General features: G+C 48.5%; 2 protein-coding genes and 1 long non-coding RNA gene across 3 annotated transcripts; 2 read left to right on the top strand and 1 right to left on the bottom strand.

Moving 5' to 3' along the window:
- Positions 1–835: 835 nt before the first annotated feature.
- LOC142604697 (transcription factor HES-5-like) lies at positions 836–2,798 on the bottom strand. The gene is made up of 3 exons (XM_075772998.1): positions 2,643–2,798; positions 2,158–2,338; positions 836–1,925 (listed from the first exon to the last, which is right to left on the bottom strand). Exons 1-3 carry the CDS (start codon positions 2,706–2,708, stop codon positions 1,660–1,662), a joined length of 513 nt encoding a protein of 170 aa, XP_075629113.1. The 5' UTR covers positions 2,709–2,798; the 3' UTR covers positions 836–1,659.
- Positions 2,799–12,990: 10,192 nt separating this feature from the next.
- LOC104637479 (transcription factor HES-5) lies at positions 12,991–17,616 on the top strand. The gene is made up of 3 exons (XM_075773180.1): positions 12,991–15,910; positions 16,088–16,268; positions 16,397–17,616. Exons 1-3 carry the CDS (start codon positions 15,848–15,850, stop codon positions 16,636–16,638), a joined length of 486 nt encoding a protein of 161 aa, XP_075629295.1. The 5' UTR covers positions 12,991–15,847; the 3' UTR covers positions 16,639–17,616.
- Positions 17,617–20,061: 2,445 nt separating this feature from the next.
- Positions 20,062–24,681, top strand: LOC142604711 (uncharacterized). Its single transcript, XR_012838554.1, has 5 exons — positions 20,062–21,633; positions 21,941–21,957; positions 22,053–23,036; positions 23,338–23,435; positions 23,968–24,681. It is a non-coding gene; the product is annotated as an uncharacterized LOC142604711 (long non-coding RNA).
- The last annotated feature ends 606 nt before the right edge of the window (positions 24,682–25,287 follow it).

The raw sequence follows: 25,287 nt of genomic DNA, 5'->3' as shown, positions 1-25,287 counted from the left end.
GATGGCAGAGAGACAGGCTGAATAGAAAAAAAAAAAACAAACCAAACAGCTCGAAAGCTGGGTGGAGTGCGGCTGTTTCTCAACTCCGAGGCACAGGCCCTATTCATGGCATGTTTTGTGGACCCTTAGATGGATGTCAGAGAAAGAGAATAAAATGCTTGAAGAAAAGAAGAGTATGGGGAAATAATTTAGGAGAGGAAAGGCTTTTTCAATCTCTGTTTGCTATCAAATTATGTATACTTTTAGGCGTATATGGGCAGATATCGCTTCAGTAAATAAGATTCTGTTATTGCTAACAGAATTCTTGTTTAGGTAACAGAAGGTGCTAAAATTAAAAGAAAATAAAAAAACTAGTTCATCACGTTGGGGGTAGTTTCAAAGAGGAGGAGAAGATCCCCAAGCAAAATCAGGTGCCAAACTCTCTGGAAATTATTAGGAGTTTTGCATATTGCTGCCCCCTAAATGGGCAGAAAGGATAAGACTGAGCTCAGGTTGGTGGGTTAATTAATGGGGAATGGGAGGGAATAATCTGGCTGTGAAATTAGTGATTTACTGAAGTCTGAATAGGTTGCTGTTGAGTAGCTGGGTCCACACTTCTCAGTATCTCACTTCAATTTCACCTCCATTTTAATTTTTGATAACTTTTCCAGAGGTCGCTTCTTTGCAGGATCTGAAATCCTGTTCTGCCAAAGGAATTTCACAAATATAAACTGTGTGCTGGAATGAAGGGCTCAGATATACGACCTCTCCCGATAGCTTCCCTACTGCCGGAGGAATCCACATGCAACACTTAGTCCAGGAGTATTAGCCATTTAAATAATTTCAAACCAAAGGATTAATGACTAAAACCACTTTTATTGTATTGTACAGCGAAGACACCAAAGTTGAACATCACACAGGATGAATACATCACAACTTTATAAAAGCTTTTTAAGCTCTTTAGCGTGTTCAGTGAATGATTATAAAAGTACTTATTGCTTCCCTTCCTCTCCCTTTTCCTTAAGGTATATCACAGGCATTTCCTTTACAAAAGGCATCAATTATCCCTCAACTGAGAGTAGCCTGTACTGACTTGAAGAGAATTTTCCCTAGAGCTATCTGTTGTCATCATAACTTTCTGTAAGAAGGTATATTAAAAATAACATAGGGACTTCAGAAGAATCAGCGTTTCTTAACAACAGCTTTCACTCAAAAGGTAAAGGCTCAATACTCTTTTTTACAGCACAAAATACATTCTTCAAAGTGCTCCTTCTTTAGGAAGGTCAATACATTATCTAGAGACAATGGAGCACTTGAACCAGTGACCCAGGGAGTTAGGAGAAAGATTTCCACTGACAGCCACAGGCCCAGCAGCCTCGCCAAGCAAAAGGGTGCTGGAAACCGAGCAGTGTTCGGCACTCTAAATCACCGCAGAACTGGGTCCTCTCTTTGGCTAGGAGCCACCAATAAAAGCAGCAAATTTGCTGCAAGATACAAACGCATTCCTTCACTATGAAGGGAAACTACTCGGCGACCCTCGTTTCTTGTGACAGAAAAATAACAACTGCCCCCCTCCCACCTTTGGAAAGCAATATTTCCTACTTTAAAGAGGAACTATTAAATCACAGGTCCCTCTAGTTTTTGTAGCAAAACATAGGAGTGAAGCAAAGTTCAGCAGGTCTACCAGGGTCTCCAGATGGTAGGAGCAGCAGCCACAGTCTTCTGGGCAGGTTGCTTTCTGGCAAACAGACAGGGTGACAGAGACGGACCACGCAGAGCAGGAGAGCACATGGCATCTGCACCCATCTGAGCTTTGCAGAAATGCTTGATTAGCTGCACCTGAGTTTCCTTCTTGGGTTCATAGTAGGACAGAAAATGCATGGCTTCCTTGAGGCACCGCAGGTATCCGCTGTTAAAGTCCTGCTCTAGATTCTTGTGCATGAACACTAGAAAAGAAAGAAAGAAGCAAATGCAGTGGGTTAAGGTCATGACCAAAACGTGGGACAGTGGTGACGGATGCATGAAGTTTCTCGCAAGAGCCTGAGTCCACGAACCTCGCTTGTGTGACCAGACCTGGTGTGTTATAGCCCCTGCATGCTTTGGGGCCAGGGCTTGATGGGAGGGCAAAGGCCTGCGGGAGTAGAGGTTAATGGTGTGCAATACTTGCTCTGCACTCACTTTGGTCCTGCAGCTGGCTCTGCTGCTTCAGGTAGCTGACCGCCACTTCCAGGATGTCGGCTTTCTCCAGCTTGGAGTTGGGCTGGTGTCTCTGAAACTCCTTCTCCAGGAGCAGTTTCAGCTGCTCGATGCTGCTGTTAATCCGGTCACGGCGCATTTTCTCCACCACCGGCTTCCTCAGCTGTAAGAGAGGTGGAGCAGATTGTTAAGGATTTTCTGAGACCGGACCTAATTTCCCCTCCTGATACGCACATGTTCAAAGATGCTTCCTTTTGCTAGGAGAGCTTTGCGATGCTGCCTACCTGTTCCCCACTCAATTTTTAAAAATCGATATAGTATCCTTTATCTTTAACCTATTTGCCTTCCCCCAGACCACTTTCTCCCTCCTTATTTCATCTTTTCCCAGGTAGTGTTTATTCGACAGAGGCAGCCCATTGCACAGAGCGCACACCAGCCTTTCCAATCCTGTCCAGGGCTCTACTTACTTTATTCTTTTCTTTTGGCAGCAGTTTCTCCTCCACGTGGATCATGAGAGCGTGACTGGGAGCCATTCTCAGTGCTCTCGGTCCTGGGCGCAGACCCCCACGTCGGGTTGCTGTGCTGAGCAGAAGACTATGCTTTGGCCGTTAGCGACTGCCTCTATTTATACATCAGGGAGCTTCAGCAGATACGTGAGTCTGGGGATTGCTGGTGTTTCCCACAGCCGTGCAGCCAATCCAGGCACACAGCTGAACAATAGAGGAAGCATCTATTAGTGCACGGTACGTTGATTGCAAATGCCCTGGAGAGAATAACCTTCTGCCCACGCTGACTGGTGGAGTGTGCAGCGTGGCTCTTCAGGGCTGCCCAGGGATCTGGGAAAACACTGACCCTCCAGCTGGTCGTCTGGGATCAATCGAGTTCCTGAGTCCCTGCATGTGCCGGTCACGTTTGTGGCGTGGAGGAGGCACGCTTTTGGGGAAAGGCGGGAAAAAGAAGAAGAAAGGGAGCTCTGTTAGGGTCAAAATCAACAGCGCCAAAGACATCTCTCTGCTCTTGCTAGAGAGGACACTTCACAGCCAGCTGCCCAGGTGCCGTTTGCCAGAGTGTGGGTGTGTTTGCGCTTGTCCATAAAGTCGTACACTTTTAATGGGTGAGCCAAAGTGGTATCGGTGTGAAACCACAGGTTTAGTTTGCATGACATTGCTAAATGCTGTGGAGCACCTACAGTCAGGATGGTGGGCTGTTGGACAGACAGGGTGAATAAATAGGGAATGGGAAGGAAGTAGAAATGGTAACCTCTGTTCCTCTCTTCACACGCCAAGGTCTGTGAGTCCGTGACACCACTGGCCCTGTTGCCTTCATTAAGGACAGCCACACACCTCCTAACAGAACTGGGCCCGTGCCTAGCCAGCACCCCTGGAGCGCTCTCTTTTCCCTTTTCTACTCTCTCATGCAGATGTTTCTAAGAACGATGGTTAAGATGGGCTAAAGAAGAGCATCAGGTTCAACCCAGAGGCCCTTGGCTTTGGGAAGTCAGAGGCAGGTTGTGTGCAGGATTTAGTAGCTGAGGCCCATCTTTGGACCTCAGCAAGGAGGTCGGTTCTGCTTCTCGCCCAAGATTTCTGGTGTGCTCTGTTCTCGTCTGCCCAAGGAGCATCACACCGCCCTGCTGCAGACTGGACCTGCCGCAGTCTGCAGAACACAACATCTCAGAGACCAGGTAATTGCCTCCCTGTGTAACCTTTCACATGTCATCCCCACTCCGTTTTCTTACCTGGAAAATCGGGATAGTGCTGCTTGCTTGTATTTGCATGAAAATTTCAATAAGAAATAACATTTGCTTGATTTTTTTGTGGTAAAGGCAAGAAAAAGTTGTGTGGACAGAAAAATCTCTGCCTGGATACAGTCCTTGAGGCAGCTCTGAAAATAACCCAGAAGCTACCTGAGAAAAGCTGTGCTGCATCCTCCCAGCTGAGGGTCCAGCCTGTAGTGCCCAAGGCACGAGCAGTGTGCTCGTCCTCCCCCAGCGCACTGCTTGTGCACGGGAGCGTGGCCGAGAATCTGGACATGGAAATGGTGGAGGGAAGCGTGCAGTGAGGTGAGAAAGCCAAAGAGAATTTCTTACTTGGAAATCCTGAACTGAAGCCTGAGTTTAATGGGTGGTTGACAGGAAGGAGGGAGGTGTCACTGAAATAGCCAGCTTCGTGGTTTTCATTGTATGGGCCTGAATGGGCTCAGCTCTTTGTGAAGGGCAGATGTTGTCCTTGGAGCCCTTTATTCCCTGCGTTGTGGGAAAGCCAGGAGACAAGACATCTCATGAACGCTTTGAACCAGTCAAAGGATTATGATACAAAATAAGATACAGCTCAGAGACCATGCCCTAGCTTTTGCCAGCTAGAATAAGGTGTTCCCCTCTTTCCTGTACTCTTTGGCCGCCCTTCCTCCCAAAGTTGGTGTCCTGTGTTATCCCTTTCCCGGCAAGGCAGCAGTGGTGGCAGGCCTTGAAGCTAGGAACTGACAGATAGGTATGTACCGAGCTGGTTGAAGAGACTCTTCAGTGTCAAAAAACATCTTTTTCCCAACTCCTGAGAAGCAGCCCTGACCTTTATTGCTGTATTATAACTGATAGCCAGATGGTCTTTTGGGAGTTGGATTCTTTCCCTTTAAATCATTCAGGCTCAAGCACCGTCACTAATGTCGCGAGTAGTTGCAAGGCACACTTCTATTGTCCCAACAAGAAATGTTATCAATAGGGGAAAAGTATGGGAAACCCAGAGAAATTCAAACCCACACAGCCTGGTGCTAATAACTCCTTTGTGGAGCCTGCACTTCTGTCAAGGCACGATGAACTCGCATGGCTTTTTCACCCAGTAAGGCTGAAAAGCGCGGGTTTTGCCGTGCAGGCAGGGGTTTCTGAGATCTGTGTTTACCAGGAGAAAGGGGCAACACGGGGCAAGGGGGCAGAGGCACCAGTTCACACGCGGGGGTGGCCAGCAGGAACGCCGAGCTCGGCTGCAGCGCTGGCTGTCCTGGGGGCTGCTGGTTTGCTTCACCGTGCCTCAGTTTGCTCTTCTGCGAAATGGGAGTGGTGCTGCTAAACTCTTTCACAGAACCCTCTTGGAATCAGGAGCCGAGCCCTTGTCTGCAGTGGGAGGTAGGGCCAGGGCTGAAGTGGCCCCCGTGTTTTTCTGGCACCGTGTGGGGATGCTGCTGGACACCTGCGAGAACAACGTGGAGAAGGAGCATCTCTGGGGACAGTGCTTCTCTGCAGCAGAAGTGCTAAGGGTGGGCTCTTCTTGCTGTCTTGTGGAGGAGTTTCTTTTCTCCCCATCGCCTGGGAGCCTGGCAGAGGTGGTACTTCCCTGGGACAGCCCTTTGTCACCACGGCTGCCTGGGGAGCAGGGCCTTGCAGGATCTGTCCTGTGCGCAGTCTGATCTCGGGTGGGCTTTTGTCTCTTCCTCAGGCCAGCCCGTGGTGAGCGTTGCTGGAAAGGCTCACTGCCACCCGTAAAATGGAAGGCTTTTTAGGACCAAGCCAGGTCTGACCTCACTTTCACGAGTTATGTGCTAGTGGCAGCGTCACTGAGGAAGGCGGTAGCAATGCGAACGCCTACCAGGGTCCCAAGTAGACCTGTGCTGACACATCTGCGTGGAAATTATTATCTCTGGATGCTTGATGAAACTATTGGGTCTGTATGTTGTGCCTTCCTTACTGGGTCTGTATGATGTGCCACACTCACACCTTACTACTGCTGCGTGGACATGTCCTAATGTTTAATATTCCTGGCTTTTAGCACCACAAATCCCTGCGGCATTACCACATCCCTTCGCCATCCTCATTCTGTTATGACTCACTCTGTGGAGGTTTCTTGGACAAGGTTTGGAAAGACACGGTACTGCCTGTTTGAGGTGAACCCTAATGATCCTTTGCCAGTTTTTAACTTATGAGGCACCCCTTGCTTTGGTGTCACGGATGAAGATCCCTTCTCCCAGCCCTTCAGTACACCGAACCCTGCCTACCGTGTTCTGCTCAGGGGGTTTCGGTGATATTGCGTGCTACACAGGAAATAGTTTTAAAATGGCTTGGCATGGGAGGCAATATATAAAGAAATTATCCTGCCAGACTTGCTATTCAGGATTGGCTGCTTCTGCTCTCACAAGCCACTCGTAGTTCTGCTGTCTGAACCAACGGCGTGGAAGCGTAGTGAAATGTCTGTCTTGGGGGGGGAAAGGTTATGTTGTCATTAGACCTACTGTATAAAATATTCCATTAAATGTCAATAGCATGGCATTATCTTGCCTCCTTTAGGCATTAGAACCCTGGCAAACAGGGGTCTTTTATTACTGTAAAGTACATTCTTCACAGGTTTAACCTTTTTTAATTAGTTTTTCTTTAGATCCAGAATGCTTAATATACTGCCATTCCCAGGTGCATAAGTGAAGGAAAGTGGACTTTGATCATTAAGAAACGTATGAGACAATTTGATCTGCGTTTTCAGGGTTGTTGGAGGCAAAAGCAATTTCTATAGCTGCTTGTGGGGGTGACCCTGAAACAGGCATGCACCAATGACATAGTCTTCTTTCTACAGAGAGTATTCCAAATAATTAAAAATTAAGGCGAATTTATTATTTTTCTGCCCAGCTGAAATTCCCACAAGTCACCTCTCGGCATATTCAAGAGCGCACAAGAGGGATTTATTATTTCCTGGTATATTGACTCTGAAAGGTCTGGGGATTACAGCTGCTTTGCACATGAATAGCTGGAGTGTGTTGTACAAAAGGCATGGTCTGTGGGATAATGGGGCTGGATGTGGGAAAGCGCTGACCCTGGGGGAGAGCAGGCTGGTGCCTGATGGCAGGAATCAATTATGTCTCAAAGGAACACATTGCCCTGGGAGCAGGCTTTGCGGGAGCCACCATGTTATGTGTTTACCACCCTCCTCCTCCAGAACCCCGTACGAACCAACCGCAGAATATATCCTACCCTTCTGCCTTTACCAGGGCACTCCGCTACGCCTTGCTCTACGGTCACGCCAACCAGTGCTACGTCAGTCGTGATCTCAGTGCCGCAAGCGTGCCCCATCTCAGCAAGAGCGCTGAGACCCAGCAGTTCTCTCGCACGTGCTACCAGACGGGGTTGAGTTTTGCTCTAAAGCACCCCTGATACTGCTGACTTCAGTGGGAGCACACACTCCCCAAAAGTCCTCTGAAATACGCGGACCCCGTCAGTCCGTCACCCACTCAGCTCTGGCCAGGGAAGGAGAACAGCCTGTCGCTAACAATGGAGTGCAGGGAGGGAACGCAGAAGCTGCTGAGTTCATGCGCTTCCTTCATTGTTTTGGGTGGGTTTTTTTGGAAGACGGTGGTATTTGGTTCTTACAATGGGCTCAGCATCTCTGAGGAGCTGGCGTTACTGCCAGCCTTTCAAATGTCCAAATTTGGGCTTCAAGAAATGGGCTGAAAGTCATAAGGATTTAACAAAAACATTTTGATGTTTCTAAGAAAAATAAAAGTATTTTGATGGATTTATTTTTTTTAAAAACAAACTTTTTGATTATTGAGCATTTGGACTTTGGATTGATATCATTAATTTTCTCTCTTTTTAGAGACATGAAATATTACTGAAGGCTATAAGTATTATGAGGCTCATAATAAAAATCACAGAATTTACCAAATACTGCTGCCAAGCATTTTGGCAAGGAGAAGGTATCCTGCAGAGAGAATATTTCAGAGGAGCAGGCTGAGAATTGGGAGTGTGGTTCGTGAGGTCTGGCCCCAACAGCCACTTGTTGTCACTGACAAGATGGGAACGGTGTGTGCGTGCCGGATGGGGGGCAGTGCCCTCTCTCCTTACAAGAGCGGCAATTAATCCTATCTGCGTGTGTCAGGTATTTAATCACTATTTAATCCAGCTAGGGCAGAGGTGGAGAGGGGAGATAATAGTCACAGGCTTCGCTGGCGTCCCCTGAGCCTCAGGTGATTGTTCCCACCATGGGAGCAAGTCTGAGACCTGGAGCCGATTCCCCCGTGTGCCGCAGTGAATTCCTCCCCTTCCCTCCAGCTCAGCCTGAGGTTTGGGGTGTGAGCCCCTACTGCAATCCGCTTTCTCTTGCTTGGCGGCTGTCAGTCACCACACTGCAGAGCACAAATGGACGTGGTGAGAGCCTCTTGGGGATCAGCGTCAGGTCCTGCCCTGCCAGGCAGGTGGATTTTGGAGGACCGAGGAACGTCTTTGCCTTGTTCAGCTGGCAGTAGGATGAAGAGATCGTGTCTGAGAAAAGCAGGCAGTTGCCTTGCTGGCAAGAACAGTTTTTCAAAAGCTAGGTAACCTAGTTCTGAGCCAGGCAAAGGGCTAGCAGAGGGGCACGTGCAAGAACTGACAGACCTTGGTCCTCACAAGGCACACCAGGCAGAGCTGGATGCCCTCATCACCACGCCACAGGGCAAGACACGTTGTCGGATGTCAGGATCAGGGGAATCTAGTGCAATAAACAGGGACTCTAAAGAAGACAATCTAGAGAGGGTTAAGAATAGGACCAGGAGCCCCAGAGCATCTCCAGTGTAGCTGGTAGTGGAAACCATGCCCTACAATCACCTGCAGCACCAGGTACTGGGAATCTGGCCTGAAGTCCCCAGGAGCTGCCATCAGGAGACTGTGCAGACACCTTTTACGAACGGCCAAAGATCAGCACGCACCACCGGAGCTGCGGACAGCACTGGACTTTTTAACTAAAGCGGTATGGCTCCTTCCTCATTGCTAAGTCACCGGGGTTTTTATCCAGGCCAAGTGTTTAGGGCCTGAAATTCCCAGAGAGCTCGTGTAATTCAAGGCACGCTGCATCTTCTCCTCTGAGGAGCTCCAGACCCAGGATAACTGTAAGCGCTGGGAGACAGCTGATCAGAATTAGATGGTGCTGACAGACAGATCTGCACAAGGACTAAGGACAGCTGCAGCTTAAGACTGAGGTTTTGGTAGGTCTTCAGGAGCATGAATAAACAAATTAAAACTTAGTTTACTTTCTAGAGAGATCAAGTTAATTTCTGTTGAATAAATCATTAATTATTTCCCGATCAAGGATTTGAGTGCATCTTCCTTCTCAGGCATTTCATGGGCTTGAACAAATTGTACTAAATAACATTTTCAAAAACCACTACTGGACTTGAGTACAAAGGAGAACTTCTGCATCTGCTTATCTAGGTGGTGCATGACTGCGAGTGTGGTCCAGGCCGGTAATCCAAATTCTCCCACAAGCTAGGGAGTTGGCTTCTTTTCAGAGATGCCAAAGCCAATTAAAACAAAAGTGGGTGCTGAGCATCTTTGCAAACCAGATGTCTCAAATAGCCACTTGGCAAAAGAAGCACTACAAGCAGTAGCCTATTTGAAATATTGAAATTTTGGTTTTCTCCCGCCTGCCTCATTTTTCTTCCTTTGTAAATCATTGCTAATAATACATCCTTATCTCACAGAGGAGGTTGCTGAGAATTCATTAGCCGGTATTTGTAAAGCACTTTGAAAATGCAAAGCCAGTGCATTATTCCTAGTCTTCTGGATGCTTTCCATGTTATTAAAATCAGGATTTCAGAAAGGCTTATCGGGGATCAAAACAGCATCCCAAACTTGAAAGGAAGCAAGACTGTTAAACCATCAAGTTGTCGCCTCCCCCTCCAGCCAGATGTTAAGCCCTAAAGAACTGAAGTGGCACAAGGAATTACTTTCCCAAGTTCCCCCAGCTGGGCTGACAGCCCTTGATCAATGGTTTTCTCCACAGCGAGTGCTATGCAGATGGTCTACCCCGAGCAAGGTTTCTGTGAAGTACAAAGGGAAGTCAAACACCATTTCTAATTCAGCTTGTAGCATGGCACACTTCCTTTATCCTCTGCCTGAATGCGGTGAATAGGAGAGCAGTGTGGGAAACTGGAAGGAACTCCAAACTCACACAGCCTGCGGGTCTGTAAGGCACTCCTGTCCTCAAACCACATCTGCCTCTGACAGACAGAGGGAAAAAGAGCGACAGAACGAAAAATCAGATTATAAAAACTTCAGGAAAAGAAGATAAACCCTGAGTAAAAGGCAAAAAGTGAAGGAAGCTATGCAGACACACAGAAATTGTGCGGGACTGAAACAGGGGACTGCCAGGCAGCAGAGCGAGGAAGCGCTAGGAGGAAACGACAGGGAGAGGGGCTGCAGGAGCGGGATTTTGCTCATCCACCAGCAAGGCCAAAGAAAATTGTCCCACTGGAGGTGGCAGAGGTGGTTTGAGCCCATGCTGACTTCTGAGCCACATATTCTGTTTGCCTCTTTAATTCCCCAGCTTTGTTTAATACGTCCCGGGAAACACAGACCCCTGATATTAGTCAAGCTGCTCATAAGCTTATGCAAACTGTTGCAAACAGATACAGAAGCTCCTGCAACCCTTAATTGCCCTGGCACATGAATCTGAATTGCTGTTTGCTGTCATTGCAGTACGGGTTTAAATACAGGCCCGATTTCCTCCCGCCAGCTTGCAGAGCCCCCGCTGCAGGTGAGGCGTTGCCCCAGTTCAGCTTTGCCCAGAAGACTAACGCGGGGTTTTGCTAGGACTGTCCTCGGAGCCACCGGCAGGTACCGAGAGACTCTGCTACCAGGCGTCACTTGACAGGCTGCCCGTACCCCGGGTCGCTCGGTACCTCTGTCTCGCTGCTCTTTTTATCAAAGGCTGGCCTGCCCAAATATGATGGCAACCACTGCAGCACGTCCCCCGTAGTGGTACGGCAGGGCACCCATTCCCCACCTCCGCGTGCCGGTTGGTGTGCTTTTCTCGAGCAAAGCTGGAAATACCAAGCTCCGGACCGCGACCCGGGCAGGTCCCATTCACTGCGGGGAATTCAGTTTTGCAATGGGATTTTTGTGCCTCTCTGCTGCACAGTGCTAAGGGAAAGAGTTGACTCCGACGGGCCGTGAGGATATCATGATGCTTTTGCACGACCCGTACAGCTATACGAGCTGGGCTTGGCTTTTAAGAAAATTAGCTCAAATTTTATACCAGTAATACTATGGAGAAGTTTTTCTCGTCATTAATACTACTAAACTGTTCTGTGTTGCTTGGATGAAAGAAATGGGAAACAATAGACCAGATTCTGGTATTGGTATTTGGCAGGTGAAAATTCAGGCCTCAGTTTTGCTGACGAGGATTTTGATGAATTCCACCTGTAGGCGTAGAGGTAATTTCTATTTACACCAGTTTACTGGAGATCAGGAAACAGCTCTGGAGGTACAAAGGCTGCAGGCCAAATCTAGCAATCCTCTTCACTCCTCATGGAGTCCAAAGTTTCTGTTGACTTAGGTGAGGAGCCAAGTGAGGTCCTTAGGGTCGGACCCATTTTATTTTTTACCTCAGGATGGTCTGTAGGACTCGGCGCTAATCGAGTCTCCTACATTTTGCCGGCTTTCCTGTTCTCCATCCAGAAGCATTGCTCTGTCCCTGCTTCCAAGCGTTTTTAGCTTTCTAAAGGACTTACCAACATAAGGCTATGGAAGTTTGCGTACCTCGGAGTTTCCCACACCATTTCTTAACTATATTCATTCCTGTCACAAAGGAAGTGTGCCTGACTACAAACCACATTAGCAACGGTTCTTGCCTCTGCATTGTGTTCAGTGGGAAGCCCTGCTCCCAAAAGGCCATCTGGGCAGCACGTATCGGGAGGGAAGCAGTGGGAGCAACGAGCATCTCCCAAGACTTGGGAAAGCAGCAGCATCTTTAAGTCGTCCTAAAGAGTTAACATCTGGCGGAGATTCTGGGGGCGAAGGCAGTTGCTAACGCCGTATTTCAAATGTGTTATCCAGATCCAGTATCGTGGGGTCCTAGTAAGTTTTCTCTGCAATATTGTGTACGTTTGGAACCGTATTAGAAGGTGCGTAATTCACAATTCATTATCCTCCGCTGACGTTATAATAGGGAGGAATTTTTGTTATCTCTTTTCTTTAGGATTTCCAACCAAAGCAGAAGCAGAGCAACTTCTTTGGGTAACTGAGCATCTAATTTAAGTAACTCTTCCAAGATGGTCAGTAATTGGCTAATTTTTCCCCTCGCAGAATGTGACACCAAAGAGAAAATAAAAAGCTATTTTAAATACATGTTTTTATTTCAGACGCTTTAAAATTCGCGTGTGACACAGAGTGAGGAAGTAGGAACCTCAGCGGATTTACCATCTGGGGGGAGATTTTGCTACATTCACCTCACAGTAATACCTTGAATAATTTTCATTACCACACACGTTCTAAATACGTGGGGCCTCCAGCCTCTACAGTTAAGTGAATTTCTCAGGCCACAGAAGAATATTTAGCATTCAGCCTGCTCAGTGCCGAGCTTTAGGTCAGGTTGGATCCTAATGGAGAAGAAATTTTGAGCGCCAGCCCCTTGACTGTGCCAAGTGCACGACCACTACCGCAGTGCAGTCGGGCAAAGTGTTGGCACAACTGTCTCCTGCTCCTTCCCGTTTGGCTTTGGGCTGGCCGAATGTGGGGCCGCGGAGCTCTCCTGGAGTCCCTGCCAGGAACGCTCTTGCTGCCTTTGCTGGACTATGGGGTTTTTCACAAGGGACCTGAGCTCACGTTGCTCTCAGACCAACACGCAGGCGCTAAGCTGAGGTTACAGGCATCACGGGTCTCGCCACATCCACGCGGCGTGGGGCACGGAGCACGGTGTGCTTCGCCTGCTCTCCGACCCGCGCTCCGCTGAGTCGGGGGCAGAGTTCAAGGCAGGAAGTCTGAAGGCTTGGGTTACAGTGACGATGCCTAACCGTGCATCGGTTTAATTGCTAAACAGCAGGAGAGAAAAAAAGGTCCCTCGCATCTCGAGCGCACACAGTAAACAGACACGGAACAGGACTGGGTGCTTGGGATCCTGGGAAAAAATCAAGTAGGGATTTTTAGCCTGTACAACTCATTCCTTGAAGAAGGTATACGGAAGTTACTTGCTTGGAGCGAGAAAGGAGATAGAGGTTTTCATTCTCTTTTGACTTGAACTACACGTTGTAATAGTGAATTAAGCAACGTTTTGACCAAGACCAAGGAGCGTAAGGTGGTTCAGGCTAGCACGACCGTTCCCGTGGAGTTAACTTCATAATCCCCTGGGTACTGAGCGGCGGGATAAGAGGTTGCTGTGTAAAATCCTGCTGTAGAGATCCCGGGTGGAGTCAGCAGTGGGTGGCAATGCATTCGGCCCGATCTGGATCAGCTGAGGGGCTGCAGCCAGCTGCCCCAGCGCAGGCAGCGACAGCCCCTCCGGGCTCTTACCTCTGTCCCTCACATCTTCAGAACCACCCGGCAAATCCCAGAAACAACCAGAGCCCGCGAACGTGCCCAAAGGAAGCCAAAGGCAGACCAAGTCCCACATCTGCTCTACTACAGTTTTATCGTGGAAAGTTAATTTGTCCTCCCCCGGAATAAAAGTCCTATGGTGCAGGAATGCAATAGTGCACAGATTCCTGAGAAGCAGGCTTAGTTTCTTGTCGTGTACTGTGGGTAATTGCAGGGAAGGCACCTGATGCTCTGAACAGCTTTGTTGGACCAAATCTGGAGTGCCTGTTTATAGGACTTGTGCTGGAAGGGGAAATTATTGCTGTTCTTAGAGCTGCTTGTTAGGGAGTTAATCTGGAAACCAGAAAATGTCTCTAGCAAAACTGCTAGTGGGCTCTGCTGATCATGGGATTGGCACATTTCTTCTTCGTGCACTTGATTAACGAGCTCAAGAAAATAGTTACTACTCAGGAGTTTCTGTTTCAGAGAATCTCCCCAAGAGGGATGCACGGAGCGGAAGATTGGTTTCAGAGGTGGCATTACATGGGCTCAAAGATAATCCACAAGCTTTGAGGAGAACATGTGAAATGGTGTCACAAAAGCTTTCCCACAACTTGCCATAAAAGACTCGGAGCTCGACAGCTGCTGCTCTGTACGAAAAGAAGGGAGCCTATTCAAGGGCAGTACAATAGGGATGGGAAGGCAGGTCCTGGAAGAGGTCACTTAAACCTTACCTGGTCTTTCGAATAATGAGTTGCAGAGTGAGAGAGAAATGTGTCCGTGTGTATGTGTATGCACATTATAAGACACGCATGACCACACACATATATATTAATATATACATGAACACACATACGTGGACATTAATGTAAACACAAACAGCATTTACTTACTACCCTTTCTTTCTCAGTAAGAGATCCCCAAACATAAGCCCTAACCTTACTTGGCAGTAATTTATCTGATTGTTATTATCCCTGTATTGATTGTCACAGAGGGAGACACCGATGCTCTCAGAGCAGTGCGTTGGACGGCTTAGGTGACACAGCACACTCGGAGTAAATCTGGGGCCAGAACGCGTGGTTCTAGTCGTGTGGTTAATGCTGCCACCTGCCCGCTTCCCCCTTCTCGGGGCAGCACTGCTGCCAGCCTGCTCCCCGCGCTCCGGGGTGCACGTCCAGAGGCTGCAGAAAACGCTCTGCTGCCATTTCCTTCTTCAGCTCTTCGTGCGAGGTTGGAGCTCGTGAAAGGCAGCGGTGCCGGCATGGGCGGAAGGCAGGGTGAACGCAGGCAGAGCTGGTTCCAGTTTTCCAACAGGAATCTCTGGCTGTGTGTCTATAGGATAGAAACAGCAAGACCGTTACCTCCTCCAGCTGCAGGCACCTACTGAGCACTGACTGCATCTCAGTATAGAAACTGCCCCAGTGGAGCATGAGGAATCGGAAATTCAATTTCTAATAATTTTATGGGCTATGTGAATTTCTTCTGCCCTCAGTTTCCCATTGTGCATAGATTAAATGAAAATAAATAGTCAAACGTGTTTGGGGGAGGAAGCGAGAACGCAGCACGTGAGACTGAAGTGATCCCAAAACACTCTGAGATCCTTCTCCTCGCGGATTTGTCTTGCAGGTATTTAAAAACAGGAACATAAAGTGCTTGTGACATGGCTGGAGAGTGTTCTAAAGAGGTGCATGAGATATCAAGGGAAGAGAACAAAGATCAAAACAGAAAACATTTTCAATAACTGTGTGTACTTACAATTTAAGGTATTTATTTGCATAAGGCAAACCAGAAAAGCTGTTTTCTGTTTCACGTGGGCAAAACTGGTGTCACAGTCACCCGAGGGCGAACGACTGGCTCTGGCTTACTGAGAAAAAACCAAGGTGAGTGGATTTAAAGAAATTCTGCTCTTTATCTCAGGAAGCCAGAAAATGCTCGTGTCCACATGTGCGTTTGTGCACGCTCAAGCGCGTGCCTCCGCGCGGCCCCGCGCAGCAGCCAGCGGTTTGCTTCCCGCCACGGGCGGCTGACCTCGTCCTTCCTCCGCCAGCGAACCCCGGGCTGCGCCTGGAATGCTCTTGATCCGCGGCATTACTCAGCAGCCTTTCCCCATCGAAGGCCAGCTCTTTCCCAGCTTCTGACGCGTAATTCTGATCCCAGGCTTTCCCGTAGCACGCACTCCCCACCTGCTCATCTGGGAGCAGGTCATTATCCCCAGGCTATTCACTGGCAACGGAGCGTGCAAGAATAGATGCTGCTCCCATTGTGCTGCCTATCTCCCGGATTGGCTGGGGACTGTGGGAAACTCCACCGAGCCGGAGACCCACAGACTCTCAGCGAGGTTGCACGGTATAAATATCGGGCAGGGGCGGCTTCCAGCCACATGTTTCTCCTGGACTTGCACGCTGAGACCTGCCTGCCTTCTCAGCACAGATGGCTCCCAGCGCTGTTTGCATGGAGCCCGACAACCTCCTGACACCAAAGGAGAAAAACAAAGTAAGTCCAGGCGCAGCAAGGCAGCGTGGAGCCACGCTCTCAGCTGGCCTCGTAGCGGTTTACACCAGCTGAGAAACTGCTCCGCGTTGTTTGGGAGCAGTGGCACCAAACAGTCCTGTGAAAAGGCAGAGAGGAGATCCTTCTAATCGTAGGTCTCTTTTCCTTTGCTTTTTGCAGCTGAGGAAGCCGGTGGTGGAGAAAATGCGCCGTGACCGGATTAACAGCAGCATCGAGCAGCTGAAACTGCTCCTGGAGAAGGAGTTTCAGAGACACCAGCCCAACTCCAAGCTGGAGAAAGCCGACATCCTGGAGATGACCGTCAGCTACCTGAAGCAGCAGAGCCAGCTGCAGATGAAGAGTGAGTACTGAATTTTGTTTCGATCTCTAGCTTACCGCAAACCTCTGACAGTTTTATGGAGCTCTAGCCACAAACAATTGCTCTAAACTATTCTTTCTTCCCCCTCCCTCTTCTCTTCCCTTCTCTAGCTGCAGGATCCTTCCATAAAAGCTCTCAGTTTGACTTCAGAGAGGGCTATTCTCGGTGTTTGCAAGAAGCTTTCCATTTCCTCTCTCTCCACAAAGTCCGAACTGAAACACAGACCAAACTTTTAAGCCACTTCCAGAAGAGCCAGTCGGCAGCTGCGGAGGTCGCCTGTTCCCCTGGGAACCCCAGCCCCCTGAAGCCAGCATCTCCGAAAGATGCCAGTGCTCTCTGGAGGCCCTGGTAGCCAGGGGAGTCCGTACTTCACCCACCTTTGCCTTGCACGGCCCAGAGGAGGGATCTGACTGCATCTGATAGTCCAGCTCCGATCCTCTCTTCCGTAGGGAAGTTTATTTCCCCGTGTATTTTATTTATGTGCAAAAAGAATGGCATACTTTTGACTTTTATGGGATCCTTTGGTGAAAGTTCGGGCATTCTGCTGAGCGGTATCGAAGCTGCGTAGACGCTGGTGGTGACAGTACGCAGCACGCTGCCCGGTCCGGGGGCGAGTGTCTTCAAAATGAAGGAGGGTATTTTTGTAAATGTTACAGTTGTGACGGACAAGAATTGCTGTAGGAGAGATTTCTCTAATTGCTGTAAGAGCCATCGGCTTTGCTCTGGCTTGACTAGTGACGCTTGTTTGCTCAGTCACGCCAGAGGATAAATTTACTACCCTTTGGGTCATGCACATGTGATTAAAATCCGTTCCCCTCTGTTTGCTTGTAAACTGTACGGCATCACAGATGGGGGTTGTTTTGGTTTGGATTTTTCCCCAGTGACCCTTTCGTAGTCTTAGTATATAAAGTGTGACGGATGAGCAGAAGCTAGGAAACTATGTGGAATATTTCTACTATTGTGCTGCTTTTTTCAGTTTAGAAAAAGAGTGTGTTACTGCTTTATGTTAAAGAAAAGGTAGTAGGTAAGAGGCTTAAATGGTCAATGTTATACATTTTGGGTGTAAGCTATGCTTTTCTAGCATTTTCATTATAATAATGATTTTTGTCTGTATGGACTGGTTTAATTCATGGTGGATAGCGTTTCTCCCACTACTGGGACAGCCCTGTGGCTTACCTGCATACCGTGTATGCGTCTCTGTGTTTGTAGAGAGCAATAAAATGCATTTGTGTGCAACTGCTGTCTGGGTCCTCTCCCTCCGAGGGGTACGCAGCCCCTGGAAAAGACTGGTAGGTGAGTCCTCCAAAGCAGCGGGAGGTTTGCAAAGCGAAAGGAGCTCATATTCCCATCTACTCTGTGTATTCTCATGACTCCCATCACGTGAGTACCTTACCCCCGAGAAGTAAGCAAGTGCAGCAGTCAGTCACGCAGGTTCTCTCAGCTGAGCCATATCGAGCATTTCCTCAGTCTCTGCCCCTCCTACCCGCACAAAACCTTCTCACCTGAGTACTAAAGCCTCAGACCTGGCCACCCTGCAGGCAGCCCTTGGCATCCGAGTCCTCCTTTCACCCGGTTTTTTCACCTGATAACAAAAGGCAACAGCCGGGATCGCTGCAGTGCTGCGTCTCCTCTAATGCCTTCCCGCGGTTTCTTCTCCGAGGGGTGAATGCACCGTCCCACCGAGCCCCGGGAGAGAGCGGGGCCGCAGCGTGGACCGGGGGCTGGTGCAGCCGCGGAGGTGGGTCGGTGCTGCCCCGGCAGGGACCCGTAGACCTGGGTAAGGCCTTTGGTTGCTCGTGTGCCTACCCGAGTTGTTAGCAGTCCTTCAGCCGCCCTCATCGGCGTCCGTGGGACGTGTGCCCGAGCCAGCCGTGAGCTCTGTCCCTCCGATGCGTCCCCAGAGCAGGGAAATCGCCTACAGCGCAGTGCAAATTCCCTCCCTATGGCGATAAACTAATCGTGATAATAAACTAAGTTTGTGCAAGCAAAAAACATTACTTTTTGATAAAGAAATGTGATAGTTCTGCAATTTACAGAAGAACTTACGGAATGTTTTGGCTAGAAATGCATCATCTGGTTACGTCAGCCAGAAATCACACATTACTCGCTTATGCAGGTTTTTGTTTGCCGTTTGTTATGACAAGGAATGATTTGTCCTGCCATGTTTTATCACTGATTTGTCAGATATATGCTTTTTATTGCAACGGGGAATTTGGGGTCTGTGGTAGGAGGTACCATTGAGCGCGGGTCCCTATACAGCCTCTCACTCTGGAGTTCTTGGCAGTAACTTTGTAAAGCGATAGCTTAATTTCATTTGGGGATTTGAGATGGCACTATAATGTAAATAGTAACAGTAATAACGACATGGTGGTGGTATCCAGCAAGTGAATTGGCTTGTGATACAGACAACTTGCTCTATAAACGTCTCTAATTATGCAAAACAATTGTCAGAGTACTTGGAACACTAGAAAGTCCTTACTGCAAAACATTCTGGAGATATATACAGCTTTTTAATATTGCAGTATGGATACAATTTTATGAAGCTAAAGCCCTTGCAAAGTTTATAAATTATATTTTAACTTTTTTATTATTATTTTTAGCCACCAGGGGTCACAGATGCTGTAAAAACACTTTCCCCTTGGATGAATAAAGAAGTCAGTTAAGCAGAATTTTAGGGGGTTTTCAAGTGTATGCTTCATGTAATTTTGTTTGCTTCATTTCAGGGATCAGATATCAGATGTCAGCCAGTGGTGGAGACTTTATAAAATCTTTTCCACCTCCCAGTTTCTGTCTATGACATTGTATTTTTTTGTACGTGGACAGATGACGTTCCTGACGCTGGAATCTCTAGTTATGGGACTGCTGTTGTCCTGCCTCATAAATCGAATACTCCTGTCACAGGGTCTATTGACTGCGGTATCACGTGAACTGCATAGTTTATTTTTTCAAATAAAAAAATTGTTCTGCGTTTTGCCCAACTGTATGCGGAAACAGCACGCGTGTTGGCCGGTAGGAATTAAGACGTCGGCATACATCAAGTAGGCTTGTAGGTCCCTACTGTGCAGCCGTCCTGGGGCAAGGAGGAAGTGGAGAACTTCAGAAACAACTTGCACGAGTTTGATTCAGATGCTCCCTGAAAAAACCACAAGAGCAGGAAAACCATGACCAATTTGGAACTGATTGGTCACTCCGGGATGCCACAGAGCTCGTTTGTCTCCGGTGTATCTAATAGAGATGTCTTCTACGTCGCAGTCTCACATCGCTGTGCGGGTGCCGCTACCGAAACAGGAGCGAAAAACCCACTGAGACTGACTGGCAATGTCAACCAAAGCCGAAAGATGGTTGGAGGTCTCGGGAATATTATGTTGATGTGAATTTGGGGAAAATAGGCAATGAGGTAGAGAGGGAGATTCAAATTTGCCGGTCCCTTAAGGGAAAGACAGCAACAGGAACTCACCCTTATTGCTGCGTACTGAAGAATTCAGATGAGGGAAATGTTACAGCTTTTTCCTCCACGAGACAAGCTTTGATCAGAGCTTGTACCCTATCAGGCACAAAATATTTCGAGTGAGAGACATAAAGCTACGGGAAACGTGTCCTTGTAGGTTCCACTGCTCACAGGCATATTTGATCACAACAGGAAAGGTCTCTCTCCTCATTCTCAAACAGGCTGCGTTAAGTCTGTTGGGCTTTGGGGTGGGTTGGTTTGGGTTTGGGGTTTTTTTTCCCCCAGGAGAGATATTTGCACTTAAAGAGCACGGCTGTTATATTTCAGTCCAAAAAAAGCAAACAGACTGATCAAATTATGAGCAGTTAAAATAACCTGAAAACATGAGAAGACTGCTGCGATCTTCACTTCCAGGCTCCCTTTGTCTCCTACCAATGGCAACAAACCGAAAGAACCAGACTGGTGGTTTCCAGCCTTCCGAGAAGCGATCGAGGGCACCCGGCTCTGGGATCCCTCCGAACAGCCTCTGCATGCGCGGCACCTGCAGAGGTAAAGCCTGGACTAAGGATGCTGGTGTGTGTGCGGGTGTGTGAAGGAAGGGATAGTGATGTGACGAAGGGGAGAGGTCTTCGCCCTCCTCACAGTCCTAAAAGGCTTCCCTCGGGACCTGATTTTCCTTACGTGCTGTAAATCAGTATTAAATCAGTTGAAGACAATAGCTACTGTCCTCCAGCTGTGCACAGCAGCATTTCTGTACCTTAACACCCAGGAAAGTCCTTTTGCTTGTGAAGAACCAGGCACAACCGATCTGTTGGTTGTTGGAGTCTGATGGAAGCTGGTAGGGATCTACACCGGGCTCAGTTTTTCTCTATTCTGACACAGTGATGGGGACACGGGGAAAAAAACTTGGCCCACAGTTAGGGAGACAAGTCAGGAACGACCTGATTACAGGAACGCTGCTGAGCTGAACACGTACTTCCCACGCAGCCATGAACTGCGCTTTGAGTAGGACGGCCCCTCGGTTTTCCCCGCGGCGGTTAGGTCGCAGTGGCAGGCAGCGCTGCTGATTGCTCGCCTAAAAAGTTGGTGCTGCATTAGCCCTGAACGCTGGTCGCAGCCCGAGAGGTTTCCAACAGCGACAATACTGTTGCAAATGCGACAATACCAATGAATTTTGACTTATCAAACCCATTCCAGGGCAAGGCCAGGCAAGCTCAGACCTTCCCGGCATGTGAGCAGCCGCGGTCTTTTGTCCGAGACGCGTGATCCGGCATGTCAAGAGACACCTGGAGCAGTGGCAAAGCGGTGACGTGCAGGAAAGCAAGGCAGCCGCCGAACGGGAAAATCAGTTCATGTCAAGAGACTACCTGCGGTCATTTTACAGGGGAGAAAAGTAAATAACTCCGTGCCCCAGCCTTCAAATCTAGGAACCCCCAAGCTCTGTCGTTACGGAAAAAAGGAAGCCCAACATTCATATTTCAAAATTGTACTTCTCTACCTTTCACGCCTAAAGGAGCTTTCACTTTCTTCCAGCTTATTTTGTCCATCCCAAATAGCTAGAAAAGTTAGCATAATCACCTGAAATCGGTGATTACCCGAAAGAGGTGAAAGTCAGCTGCTCCTTGGATTACCCACCAAGTCAGAAAGACCTTTGTGAATGCCCCTGGGTGCGGAGGGGTGATGTTAAATCAGTACAGCTGGTCCACTGCAAGGTCTGCTGACGGGTTCTAAGAACACAGTTATTTCTTTCTCACATCAGACGTAGGGAGAACGGCCGGGTACGAGGAGAGGACGGGAATCCTTCCTCAGAGTCCTCTGTTGCGGCAGCCCTTGGTTCGGCTGTTGCAGCTGGCCTCACGCGTATCTGGCAAAGGAGGAAAAGGAAAAGTTATGTGGCACGTAAGTACGAATCGCACGTGTATAAAGGGGTAGTTTGTGACAGTGTTCTGAAGAGTGGTGTTCGTTCGCCGGATGTTGAGCTGCAACCTTGACGGGTTATTAGAGGTGAGCTGCGAGGAGATCTCTGTGGTCGCGTGCCACACGCAGCCTGTTGTGGTGATGCGGCCCTTCGGGAGCGTGCCCGTGCAGGCTCGCTGCTGAACCGCTCCTACGTGCATGTAAGGACGAGATAACACGATTAGAAAAATGCCTTGGTACGACGTTCACCTTGCTGCATTTTGCTGGGACTGTTTCATTTGCTTTGCAGCGGTGCAGGAATCAGGGGTATCTTTTTTTTTTTTTTAAAAAAATGTGTGGAATGTTGAAATCTGAAGTGGGTTTTTTGTTGTCTGTATGTGCTCTGTGTTTGATGGGCTCAGTCCGTACTGGAGCAGCCTGTGCATACTGGGACTGTTGGCGAGGGTCAGTTCTGCCTTTGTCTTTCCTTCTGAGGACGCCACCCTAGTGCTGAGGACCTGCTTTGGCCGCGGTAGCATCCTGCTCTTGCACCTGCCCGGGTGATACGTGTGGCTTTGAACAGACTTCGAATCTTACAACTTTGCAGCTCTCAGTACTCCTTTCAGTTTCCAGGTAGCAGGTGTTACTCAGCACCTTGCTGGCCAACGTGGCCGTTGTTTTCTTCCAAAAATGCAAATTGTGCAGTTCCTCACCCGGCAGTAACACATCTGACAAGGTGCCCGGCTTTGGAGAGCACAGAGCTCCCTCTCATCGTGGGGGTACTCAAGTTTTGAAGATGTCATTGCTGTTTGTCTCTGCATAATCCAGCTCTGTTAATTCTCACCTGGGGTTAATTAGCGGTTGTAAAGCCCGTTGTAAGCCTCAGCAGGCAGGTGCTAGAGACACGTAAACCTTTTACAGGTGCTGCAAGCGCGCCGACAGGCTGCTGCTGCACCGCCGGCTGGCTGGTGGCCTTAACGTCTGTGGGATTTGGAAATTATTATGTTGGCATAGTCTGGATCTTAAGTTATTCAGTGTTCATTTTTTACTGAGATCAACTTTTAATTACATAGCTGTGAAAGCAGGTGAAGATCTTAGGAAGGGAGAGGGGTTAAATATTACTGTTGTTCAGTGTTGTCGTTTGGGGGAGGGATTTATTGTAGTGTTTGGGCAGCAATTGCTCCAAAGATGTTTTTGCAAAGAAGTATCTGTCCTCCAGCCCCATAATTATTAGATGATCAGAAGCTAGAGATGCATATCTAAACCAGCACAGAAACTTTGCCGTTTCGCTACTCCAGAGACCAAAGAGGCAAGACTCGTAGGACGAGGTGACCCATGGTTGGAATTCTGGGGCCGCACCACAAAGAACATTTCAGCTTGTATTTCCTGCCGACTTGAGAAACCAGGTTTGTCCCACTAACCAGTGGAAATGTCCTTTAAAAGTGACCAGCAGGCAGTTGGCCTGGGCAGGAACTCTTAGTTTCTGGGACTTCAGTCGCAGCTGGAAGAGGCGGCAGAGGTAACTGGGGGCTTTGCACAGACAGCTACAGAGACGGGATGCAGCCTCGGACCAGGATCAGCAACCTGCCAACTAAAACCCCATTTTCCGGGGGTGCCTGCCATAGCAGCGGTGTGTTTAGTGTCTACAGCAAGTGGGTGTTTGACGGAGTCTGAAAATGCTTGCTAACGTTTTTTGGTCTGCCATAGCAGTTGGAGCCTGATTTGTCACCAGGTGGCAGCATGGGAGAAGGAAAGACTTCATTTTCCTCAGTCTGGAAAAAGCCGAATCCTTCTTCGTTTCCTAAGTATGCAATAAAGCTTCTCTGATGCTAAATTGCCTGCGAGTCTGAAATGGAATCAGACTTGCAGCAAAACACCTCCGGGTACAGAATTTTCCACTTGGCTAAAGTATTCTTTGCAGGATCTGCTGATTTCTGCCCGGTTACGGGTATTTGTCCGCTGTCGTAGTTCCTGGTTAAGGTGCTGTGCTGGGTGGGGGTGTGAGAGGGGCTAAAATGGAGCCTGTTCACCAGAGTGTCCGACTGAGACACACGAACATATGTTATACGTAACTTAGCCTGGAAGCGACTGTAAATGACAGCAGTAGCACCGTGCGTGTGTCAGATGGAATTGGTTTGGGTAGGGCAGGGGGTGTGTGGAGAACATGTCTGAAGATTATGAACATGCATCTTGTTCCTTCCTGGAGTGCATAAGTCCTGTTTCAGCAGTGAAAGCTCTGGATTATGGGGAAGTCCTTTAAAAAATATTACAGACCTTCTTTTGGGGACAAACTGTTTCATTCTTACCTAACACTAAATACATTATTTGCTTGTGCAGGTGGAGAAAAAGATGGTGCTGTACGGGGCTCCCTGGGTGGCTCTGTTCCTCTGAAAATAGTTGAAAAGTCACCACAACTGCTGAAGAAAGTACGAAACCTCAGGTGGGTGGGTGTTGCTGCAAGTGCTATCCTGATTTGAAATGGGGAAACCGGGTTGTAGCTTAAACTTCACCTGATCGTGGGATAAATGATAACCAGCGGCTTAGGAGCGCAGCAAGTGGTCCCTCTGCTACCAACACTGGCTCTCAAACATAGAGTGCTTGTAAAGCTGTGCTCTGCCACTGGCGTTCACAAACTGAGCGTGTAGCTGCTGCCACCAGCAACGTGCACCGTAATGGTCGGACGATTGGTCGTACTGCGCGACACTGAGAAGCCGTGCTGGGAAATTTTCCTTGACAGACTGGAGGTTTTTGAAGCTCGGTCTGGTCATGGACCTGGGTCTTCCTGGAAAGGTATTATCAGCTCTGCTCTGACCTTTGAATTGGTGGTTGCGTTAAAATAAGATGGACGGGACGTTTCCAGATGGCACGGGTGTCAGATGGAAGCCTAATGCCATGTGGTGAACTACGTGCACGGTAACGGACCCTGCTTAGCAAGCCAGGATCTGAATTTGAAAGCCCTCTGCATTGATCGCTTTGTAAATGTTCACTCACTGATAGGTTAAGGTCAGTGAAAATCCGCTGCTGCCCCTGTCCTCAGCTTGAGTTGTTTCTTGCGGTAGCACGTGTCCTCATCTCATCTTCTCTTCTTCTCCTTCTCCTTTTTATGGAAAAGTAACATGGTGGTCAGTAGGGAGTGTGTTTCCTAGTTGTTTTGAGCCTACCTCTTATCTCTATTCTTGTTTGCTCACGGTCATTGGTAGCCAGTGGGAGAGGGGAGGTGTGAATGCGGTAGGGGTAACATGGGCACGTGTGGGGCTGTAAAGGGAGGTTGTAGCTGATGCACTTGAGTTGTACTGGCTCAGACTCAAAGCGACAGATGGAAAGAGTCTTCTGCAGGTGGGAGGCGTAATAAACCTACACGAAAAAATAAAGTAACTTCCATGTGCTGTAATAATGACTTGGAATAAAACCTCCCAGGCACATTTTAATTATCCCTTTAGCAGTTGCAAGTGCCAGAACTTCTAATGGCACATCTCCAGAGCTTAATGATTTTGCAGAGCAATTAAATTGTCAGCCGTGTGAACCTCCTCCACCTGACCTCTGCACGGTTGTGTGCTGCTTCCCTTGCCTGGTGTGTATATATATATATATGTACTGTTGCCACTTCCCGAGTTCCCTCACGGTAGGCAGTGGCTGCCTAGCAATCTCATAGCAGAC

The sequence above is a fragment of the Balearica regulorum genome, chromosome 21, assembly GCF_011004875.1.
Source record: "Balearica regulorum gibbericeps isolate bBalReg1 chromosome 21, bBalReg1.pri, whole genome shotgun sequence".
Classification (NCBI taxonomy): Eukaryota; Metazoa; Chordata; class Aves; order Gruiformes; family Gruidae; genus Balearica; species Balearica regulorum.
This window is presented reverse-complemented; position numbering and strand designations above follow the sequence as displayed.